Source organism: Carettochelys insculpta, chromosome 22, assembly GCF_033958435.1.
Source record: "Carettochelys insculpta isolate YL-2023 chromosome 22, ASM3395843v1, whole genome shotgun sequence".
Lineage (NCBI taxonomy): Eukaryota > Metazoa > Chordata > Testudines > Carettochelyidae > Carettochelys > Carettochelys insculpta.
In genome coordinates, this window is record NC_134158.1 from 7,262,906 (window position 1) to 7,273,096 (window position 10,191).

At 51.7% G+C, this 10,191-nt stretch overlaps 1 protein-coding gene across 1 annotated transcript; it reads right to left on the reverse strand.

Annotated features, from left to right (window-relative positions):
* Window positions 1–2,385, reverse strand: LOC142024927 (uncharacterized). Its single transcript, XM_075017281.1, has 2 exons — window positions 2,333–2,385; window positions 1–1,947 (listed from the first exon to the last, which is right to left on the reverse strand). Exons 1-2 carry the CDS (start codon window positions 2,334–2,336, stop codon window positions 1,094–1,096), a joined length of 858 nt encoding a protein of 285 aa, XP_074873382.1. The 5' UTR covers window positions 2,337–2,385; the 3' UTR covers window positions 1–1,093.
* Window positions 2,386–10,191: the final 7,806 nt, after the last annotated feature.

Sequence of the window (10,191 nt, forward strand, 5' to 3'; positions counted from 1 at the left end):
TGGAATCAGCACATTTATTCACCATCCAAACCCTGAGTCCGTGCAGAGCTCACGCTGAGCGGCGTTGCCTTGTGCAGAGCAGCCAAACCTCCACCTCAAACACCCAAGAGATTAAAGTCAAGGTCATTCCCGCGTTGTAACCCTAACTCCGCCCCCTCAGAGGCGGCAACAGCCCCGAAGAGTGCACCAGGAACTGTGTGGCCCGAACAAGGAGCCAAAGAGGACTCAGAAAACGCACCACAGCTCGAGTTGCATTCTTTACCTTGGAACCCTAGAATCCGTCTGCCTTCACCATGGGAAGCGTAGCTGGACGGAACGGGGCAGAGGGCTGGCAGAGCTGTCCTGAGAACGGTGTACTTGAGCAGGACCAGTTAGGGTTCCCTGCAGCGCTGAGTCCCGCGGGTAAGTAGAAACACACAAGGTCGTGCAGCCATTTGAAACTGACAACAATCTGGTGGTGTACGGTCTCTGGAGCTTACTGCGGGGTCCCTGCAAGCCGCAGTTCAGAGGGAATCCTTAGGGTGGGGGGAAAATTTTTGCAACTGTGAGGTGGTTTGTGCAGAGTAGACTTGGTTTTTGTGGGTATGTGGCAGCTGCTCATTCTACCTGTCCTACTCCCGAGTCTTCCCTGATCAAGAGAAGCTGGCCGACTTTTTGTCCTACGCTGCCCCTCAGTGCTCTATTCCTGAGATGTTCTGTAGTGTCCATAGAAGAGGGCAGAGAGCTAAAGTGCAATTCGGTATGTTAGACTTCACTCAATGAGGGCAGAGTTAAGGTTATGTTGCAGAAGCAGCATCTACTCATGCTCTTTTTCCTGCTTTTCATGAGGATTTAGTTTGCACAGGGTTTTTGTGCACTATCAATAGTTTACGCAGCTCCTTATTGAGGGAGCTGCCTGTGAGGAACCCCTAAACCAAATGAACACAACCTCATATCACGAGCTCGATCTCCGTCCCCAATGAGGGTCATAATTTTCAAGACAATCCACGTCCACAGGTGGATTTTAGAGCACCCAGAAGAATGAGCAGGTAAAAAGGAAGCTAGTTTCAATTGCTCCAGTATAATCCACCTCAGCCAGCCCTAGTCAGGACGTTCATTCACCTTCTCCCCAGTGGGTTCTCAGATGTCTCCTGTGAGTTGATCGCTCACTGAAGCTTTTCCCGCATTTGAGGCACTTAAAGGGCCTCTCCCCCGTGTGAACTTTCTGGTGCCTGATCAGGTTCGAGCGCCGACTGAAGCTTTCTCCACAGTCCTGGCAGCTGTAGGGTTTCTCTCCGGTGTGAGTTCTTTGATGCCTCAGAAGACCTGACTTATCCCGGAAGCTCTCCTCACACTGGGAGCAGTGATAAGGTTTAGATCTCTCTCCGGTGTGGATTCTCTCGTGCCTAAGAAAGGTTGACCACCTACAGAGAGTCTCCCCGCACTGAGAGCAGATGAAGGTTTTGGCTTCTGTGTGGACTCTCTGGTGGCCGGTAAGGTGGGACCTCTCACTGAAGCTTTTCCCGCAGTCGGGACACTTGTAGGGTTTTTCTCCCATGTGGATTCTCTGATGTGTTTTTAGGGCCAGGTTGTCGGTAAAGCTTTCCCCACACTGAAGACATTTATGGGGCCTGTCTCCTGTGTGGGTTCTGTGATGCACAGTAAGCTGTAAACTTTGATGCTCAGCAGATGTGTTTTTATCTTCCTCTTTGCAGACTCTCTGGAGCATCATGTTTTCACTGAGATTATTCAAGCCATCTTCACATGGAGTGGAACTACCTGGTCCCTGCTCTGGCTGGTCCCCTTGCTGTCTCTCCAGCCTGTGCAGATACCCTTCCGTTACCTCATGCTTTGGACTCCAGGACACATCCCCTTTAGATCTTCCCAGTATCGTCCCGTGAGTTTCACCTGGCTCAGGGTCTTCCTGTTGAGGACTCTCTTCCACATCCTCACTCATCATCCCCTCACCTGCGGGGACAGAGAGAATCCAAACGTGAGTCATTCCCTCAGCTGTGGAGAAACAAACCCAAACAACATTGGAGAAACTGGCCAATCAGGAGCAGACTCCTCCCCAAACCCTTTCCCATGGGAGAGAAAGAAAGGGACATATCTGGACACCATCACCTAGATGAGCAATCAGAGGTAGGGAGGTCAGGGGAGAGGGAGCTGCCAAGAGTCTAGAGTTATAGGGACAACTCTGGCCCAGCTATGATGAAGCAGATCCTCAGGAACATTAGAAGTAGGGTTGCCAATGTTCTAATTGCAGAGAACTTACCGCTTGCCCCTCCCACTGCACCTCCCCTGTCCCGCCCCTTCCCTGAGGCCCTGCCCTCCAGCACCTTCACACACTCACTCATTTTCACCACCAGGCCCAAGCAGACACCAGGAGAAGACCAGCTTGAATGTGGGAGCTGTGATTCAAAACACACTTTGCCTCACCAGCAAGAGGCTTTAAACACTCCAGTGCAATTAAACTCTTTTTAACTTCTCCCGAAGCATGAAGATGATACAAACTAAGTAAAACGCAAAGGCTGTGTCTACACTAAGACAAAATTTCGAAATGGCCATATCGAAGAATACTAATGAGGAGCTGAACTGAATATTCAGCACCCCATTAGCATTAGGATGCTTCCGGCTGCAGCGCTTCAAAAGCATTGCTTTCGAACACGCGTGGCTCGGCATGGCTACACGGGGGTCCTTTGCGAAAGGACCCCGCACCTTTCAAAATCCCCTTATTCCATCATCACCTTATTCTGCTCAGCTGAACAGAATAAGGGGATTTCGAAAGGTGCGGGGTCCTTTCGAAAAGGACCCCCGTGTAGCCGCGCCACGGCCGGAAGTGTCCTAATGCTAATGAGGCGCTGCATATTCAATTCAGCGCCTCACTGATATTCTTCAGTATGGCCATTTCGAAGTTTTGTCTTAGTGCAGACGCAGCCAAACTGTTCTAATGTGAGCGGCAATTGAAACTACTAACATTTATACATCTGCTCTATTCTAGCTGCCGCCACTAGCTCCCGAGCCACTTCTGCCTGCAAAAATCCAGGTCACTTTAGAGTTGGAGTGCGCCAAGAGCTCAGCTTTCACCACCTCCACTGGGCACCAGTTCCTTCCATCGGCCCACAAGTTCTTCATCCCATTGAAAATGCGTTCCACAAAGACATGGCTGGGTGGGATCGCAAGCACATCCTGCACAATTTTAAGTAAGTTTGATGCTTTGTAGGGCTTGAAGAATTGCGCCCATAGCTCGACGACGTTGATTCAATGGTAGTACTCCTGACAACGTCGATTCGGCATTTCTCCAACTCTTTAGGGTCGGTTGCACATCACTCAGTCGGCATATTTTGGTAAACAGTTCATCTCCGTCCACTTGAACGCCCAAGTGGGGAGTCAAAGCACAGAGTTTGTCCAGAGTGAGCGGTGCACACAATGCATAGATAGAATTTCCACCAAAATCAAACCACTCTTCTAGGTACTGCAGCATGCCCGTGGAAACCCGCTGGGCATCTCCAAGAAATTTATTCTGCTCGTCAGGCGGCAGCTTCTTCAACATCTGTGTGACCTTGTACCCATAGAAGCCTTGCTCTTGTCGAATCTGAATCTCTCTTTCCAGGTTGTTGCATATAGCATACAGTTCTGTAACCTGAATGTCATCACTCTCAAGAACCTTCATGGTATTGTGAAATTGGCTCATAACACATCCACACGGCGGCTGTACAGTCCCGGGAGCATGGTAATTTCATCATCGGATACTGCGGCCTCTTGTTCAGAACGAAAGGCCCAGATTGCACAGCTCACTTGTCCTTTTCCTTTGCTCATGAAGTAAGACTTGAGGGCAGGCCAATTCTTCAGTAACCCGTCTACAGCAGCGAAAAGGGTCGGAGAAGGTGTTGACATGCGGCGTAAGATTTTGGAATATTCCATCTCCGTGAAATCAAAGAACTCTTTGGCCGTGTCTATGCTTAGTAAAAACTTCAAAATGGCCATGCTAATAGCCAGATCGAAGAATACTAATGAGGCACTGAAATGCATATTCAGTGGCTCATTAGCATGCCGGCAGCTGTGGCACTTCGAAATTGCTGCTTTTCGCTGCCGCGTGGCTTGTCCAGAGAGAGGTCCTTATTCCTAGGAATAAGGGGATTTTGAAGTTGGCCAGGTCCTTTCGAAAAGGACCCCCGTATGGACAAGCCACGTGGCAGCGAAAAGCGGCAATTTCGAAGTGCCGCAGGCACCGGCATGCTAATGAGCCACTGAATATGCATTTCAGCACCTCATTAGTATTCTTCGATCTGGCTATTAGCATGGCCATTTCGAAGTTTTTACTAAGTGTAGACATAGCCTTTAAGTTCATTAATATTCTTTGCACTGGACGACAGTTCACTGAGAACCTCGATGACCAAGCTCTCGACACTGTAAGAGAGCATCTTCAAGCCCTGTTTCACTGTATTGTGTATTATGTGAGCACTGCAATGCCCTGGTACAAGGTTTGGTAAATCTAACTTTTGTTTTAGGTGCATCAAAATGGAGTTGTGTTTTCCAGAATCGAGAGCTGCGTTGCCTGCTCCATAGGCCACAATTTTACTATAGATCAGACCAGCTTTCTGACGACAACTTTTTAAGTTGTTTGCAATCATCTCTGATGTTTCATCCACATCCTCAAAGAAGTCTATGATACACGTGCAACTTCCCTTCTCTTTACTGAAGTCGCGGATGGCAACTGGGAATAATTTTGCATTCCCTTTACGAGAAGCACCTGTCGACATCGAGAAAGACGCTGATCCACTATCTTGCGCAGCCAGTTTCAGCGAATGGGGTGCCAATTTGCTGTCAATCAAAGCCTCTGCTTTGCTCCTTCTGCAGTGGAATCCGGAAGCGATACTGGAATCAGTGGAAATGGAGAGGTATAGTTTATTTTCACGATCTTGCGGGTAGCAGTGCTGGTATTTAACTCCACGATACGTAAAAAGCAATGCAGCCATGCATGTGTCTTGTTCTTCAGAGGAATCTGCCTTTACAATCCACACTGGACGGCCCTGGAATCTTTTGCGTTTCAAGTTCCACAGTTTCACCTCGCACTCGTGCGACTTCTGTGTAGATTTCCCCTCAATACTTGGACATTTGACGGAGAGTTATGAAATCTAAAGGAGATTTTTTTGTACAGTAATCCCCCAGTATGCGCCATTTCGATTTGCGTTTAATTTGCATTAATACATATTGAAGCTGGGGGAGCTGGGCAGGCAGAGAGCTGCTGGGAGAAATCCAGATGGGAGAAACCATGCCATGGCAACTCTCTGCCCACCTAGCTTCCCCAGCTGAGAGAGCTGTGGGGGAGGGAGATAGACACAATGGCATGGCTTCTCCCCCACTTCCACCAGCTGGGGAAAGTGGGAGAGAAGCTGCACTTGGCTCCTGCCAGCAGCGGGGAGAGCGGAACCAGGCTGCTGCTTGGTTCCCAGCTCCTCAGGCTTGCAGGACAGAGAAACTGACCAGCACTTGGTGGGCTGGTCAGTTTCCCAGCTCCTGCAAGCCCAGGGGATCTGGGAACCTGTTCTCCTCTACCCCAACTTGTGTGAAATTTGAGTTTCACAGGGGCTGCAAGGAACGCAACCCCTGAGTAACTCAGGGGTCTACTCTATCTATATTGAGTAAGTGGAGAGGAGATGGGGGACTCCACAGACATTTTGTTTGCTCCTTAATACAGATTGAACCTCTCTAACCTGAAACTCTCTTGTAGGGCAATATCCATAACCCGACTGATTTTAATTACCTGGATAACCACTTCTCACTGGGGTGGCCAAGTTTCCCACGGTGCCATAAAGTTTGTTTCCAGCCACCAGTCCTGGCTCTCCCTGTTCTGCGCTGTTCTCTAGCTGTAATTTACCTGTAAATGGGGGGTGGGAAGCCCTGGGGAAAGGATTAGGATGGTGACAGAGGCTGAACCAGGCCCGGCAGTCTGGGGGACACAGCCTCGCCCACCCCAACATGACCTCATTCCACAAAGCTTTTGCCCACCCTGGTCTATCCCTGGGGAAAGTTTAAAAACCAGTCTCAAGCACCTTTGAAACACGGCAACCCCTGAACCCAGGCTGGCTGCCGGGAGCCCGGCAGGCTGTGAGGCTGAGCACCGCCCCAGCCCTCCCGCCACCTGGGGCAGAGCCCCGGAACCAGGAGCAGCAGAAACCAAACCTGCTGCCAATTCAGCCACGTGGGTAGAGTGTGTAACCCGTCCCCCGCCAAGAGTCAACAGGCCCCTCCTGCGCTGCCAGGGGCTGCCCGGGGCCCCTTACCTCCACTCCCAGCTGTGCCTGCTGCAGGGGGGCTGGGCCCCAGCGCCGGAGGAGGAAGGGGGGCTCCGAGGGATCTGTGCTCCACAGGGTGGGGGGAATCTGTCTGCTCCGGGGGTCTGTGCGCTAGGCGGGGTCCGTGGGGGGTCTGTCTGCTCTGGGTGGGGGTCTGCTGGGGGGGTCCGGAGGATCTCTGCTCCGCTGGGGGATCTGGGCCCCCCGGGCGCTGCTCCCCCCGCACACCCCGGGACTCCGCTAGGGGGGCTCTGCTAGGGGGGGTCCGAGCCCCTCCCGGGCGCTGCTCCCCCACTCGGCGCCGCTCCCCCCCCACGCACACCCCGGGGCTCCAGCCGGGCGGGGCGAGGCGCAGCGCGGTCGAGTCACTTCCTGCGAGCGGGGCCCGTTTCCCGGCCGCGCCCCGCAGCGGGTTGGATCCTGCGGGGCGGGGCCGCGGCAGGGGGGGGCCCGATCGGGGGCGGGGGCAGAACCGGGTGGCCCCGGCAGTGAGAGCGTGGGGAGAAGGCGAGGCAGGAGCCATCGGGGGGGGCGGATCCCGGCTCCCAGCCCCCTCCCCGGGCCCCCCGCCAGTGAAGCATGGGGGGGGGCAGGGAGAGGAACAGCCAGGTCCTGCCCCCCAGCCCCTCCATGCTGCTGGGGGGACGCAGTGCCCTGGGCCAGGGGCGGAGGGGAGCCCCAAGCGATGGTTCTGCTTCTGGCTCACAGCCTCTGAAAGTTTCATGCGATCGCGGTGGGTTTTGCCTTGGGGGCGGGGGTGGATGTGTGGGGCCGCCCTTGGGACTTATGGGGCCCGACACAGCACCGTTAAACAGGTGCCCCCCTATGCCTGCTGCCTGCCCCGGGGCCGCGGGGGTGAGGGGGGTGACAGCTTGTTAGAGAGGGAAACACTTTCATGAATTACACCGAGGAAATAGTTTTGAAGAGTATTTTAAACAAAGGTCCTGTCGACAGACACTGGAGAGTCACAGTCTCGGGTGTGTCTGCACTTCCAAGTTTTGTCGATAAAACTCACGGAGCAGATATGCTACAAAGGCTTTCTGTCGAGAAACGGTCGACAGAACGCAGCGGTTTTCTCGGGAGAGTTAAGTCGCTCCCATCAGAGGCAGAACACCTCTAGTGTAGACACTCCAGGGAGCCATCTGTCAAGACTGAGGGCTTCCAGTTCACAAGGCTGCCCTGTTTGCAGGGCTTCCGGTTGCCTGTCCTGTTGACAGAGGGCTGGGCAGACTGGCTGTTCTCTGTAGACAGAGGGTGCTGACAGGCGGAGCCGCTATTTGGTGTAGTCGTGTTCTGTCGGCAGAGGTTCTGTTGGGAAATACATCCTGACAGTAACTTCTGTTGACAAAACTCTATAGCATAGAGCCAGCCTCAGGGGGGTCGCTGTGTGAGATTATGCAAATGAAGCATGAGATGTATGAATCAGCACTTCATTTGCATTTTTGACCTCCCTCATTTGCATTCCCTTTTCAAAAGGGGAATGTAGCATCGATGCAGCCCACGGTGTCTCTGCCTCTTAATTTGGATCAGTTACTGAGAGGACCCTACACCACTGGTAAATTTCATGGTTTCAGTTGTTTAAATCAATCAGACTCCTGCAAGGGGCACAGCAAACGGGCATCACTGATGAAGGAGGTTAACATGTCAGTGCATCTGTCTCAATAAAAAGTTTCAGAAAAGAAATCCCGTGTACTGTCGTTACAATGGTCACAGGCTCAGCGTGGTGGCGAAAGTCTTCGGCCACATTTATAGTCAATGTAGCACAGTACCAGCACCCTATCCAATCAGTTGCAGGGACACCTATACACGTATGGCCATGACAAGATAAAAGCTGGGTCAGGTCACCAGGATCCTTCTCCAATTGAAAGGCTCCTTTTATCACTTGGTACACGCAAGATGCGTCTGAAGTTCCAGACGCTGTTTCTATCCTTTTATGTTGCACCTACTAGCTCCAGTGAAACACACTCACTCTTTATCCTATCCCCCCCACCCTTACCTAATGTGGTTTCTGTGTGGTCCTGCCCAAGCTCTTAGGAACTGTGTCCATAGTTACTTGAGAACTTTGCATTTCATGTGCCATCCTCCCCGCTCTGTAACAGGCTTCCTTATTTAGCCAGTCTCTGGTGTATTACCCTTTTGCCACTCCCTTGTCTACTCTGGTTCATGGCCTTTACTTCAGGGCTCCGGCAAGGACTACAACAAACAATTCAAAACTGCATCCTCACCAGAAAACTTCAGCACTAAAGCATTTGTTGCAGGGGTCAGCAACCTTTCCCAGGCAGAGTGCTGAAATTTGACCTTTTGACCTCTCTGTATGGTCCGAGTGCGGGTGGTACTTTTTAAAGTCACTAATAGTCCTACCCGCAGCAGTTTCATTGCTAAATAAACGAAGAGGCAGAGCTTTACTGTTTAGGTGGTGGTTGGTAGCATTAGCTGACCTTCTGTTAGTCCACAAGCAATTTGGCTTTGGGGAAGCTCCCAGCTGCATAGGGGAGAAGGGGTGGGGCTGAGCTCCTGCCTTGAAGGCCAATGAAAATTGGCTCATGTGCCACTCTCGCCCCCTATGCTGGGCAGTTGCTGACTCCTGATTTATTGCTTTGAAATCTCAACTTCCACAGCCATCTCTTAAATGGGCCAACCCTCCAGCCCTCTTCTCAGGTGACCTAACGCTCCTTCTCTCTCTTGGTGACCAGCCGGTACTCAAAAAGCTGTCTCCACTGGGGTTATAAAAAAATACCTAATTTCATTGCATGGCAGCAAGTTTATTGTAGTGGCAGATAATCGAACAAGAAGAGGCAAAAGAAAAACATATTCGTTAGCTCCCAGTTGGACCATTGTCTCTTAATTCTGGAAACTGTTGCATCTCTTGAGGTACATTGCACAGATTAGGCTGCAGAGACATTTTAAAACGTATAGAGCTCATGAGGCGGTCCTGCCTATTGTGAAGCATCCCCTCAGCCTGGTTAACCCCTTAGGCTACAGAGCAATTGCTGCAAAGGTGTATTTTGCAGCGTATTTTGTACTGATCGCCAATTGATGCACAAGAGAGCTGAAGGCAACGACAGTTCTCTATTTCTGCATGCACGTTGCAAGGCAATGCAGTTTCCAGAGGGCTGTCTACTTAAGAGGTGGTTCCCTTCCACTCCTATTCCAGCGGGAGAGGGGGCCTGCCCTGGGAATTTGTAGTGCATCTTACCTGTAGGGTGGACATTTCTGGGGCAGGTTACGGTATTTTGCTAAAGACCCCCTATTCGAATCCTAAAGTCTGGAGTAGGCCTATAATCCTAGAGTTCAGAAACCCAGTTAGCCTGAGTGGAAGGTTATCCTGGCTCAGCAACGCCCCACCCCACCTCTCCCATCTCACTCACAAGACCCAGGGTCATCCCAACCCGGACGCGGCCTTGGAGTTTGGAGGGAGGGATAGTTGCCCCAGCAACCACATTCCAAGAAGAGGCCATGCCAGTGAGAACCAGGATGTAGCAGCATCCCACTTCCTATCCCCGGCTGGTACTCAAAACAAGTGTGTCAGTGCTCTAGGCTGTCACTGTCTCTTTTGTTTTAATCTTCTAGATAAGCACCCCGGGATGTGCCTGTCATTGCTCTTGCAGACGCACCATCCATCCAATTGGACACACAGATATTCTTGCACGTCTGCTTTGTTTAAGTAACTCGTTAAGGAAAACCCCTTGTACTAGAGGTAAGATGTTCCGTAAGCAATGGGCGGGGACACTGTAACCTTTTTCGATTATTGTGCTCATTTCATTTTGCCGCTAGGACCTATCCATGCGTGGGTGACACCCATGTTGTAGTTTCCCCCCCCGGCCCATCAATAATCTATATAATCAATTGTAATCTATTGCCTGGCAGTGCTCCACTTAGTCCTGATGGGCGAAGTGGCCCTCCACCAGGGCTG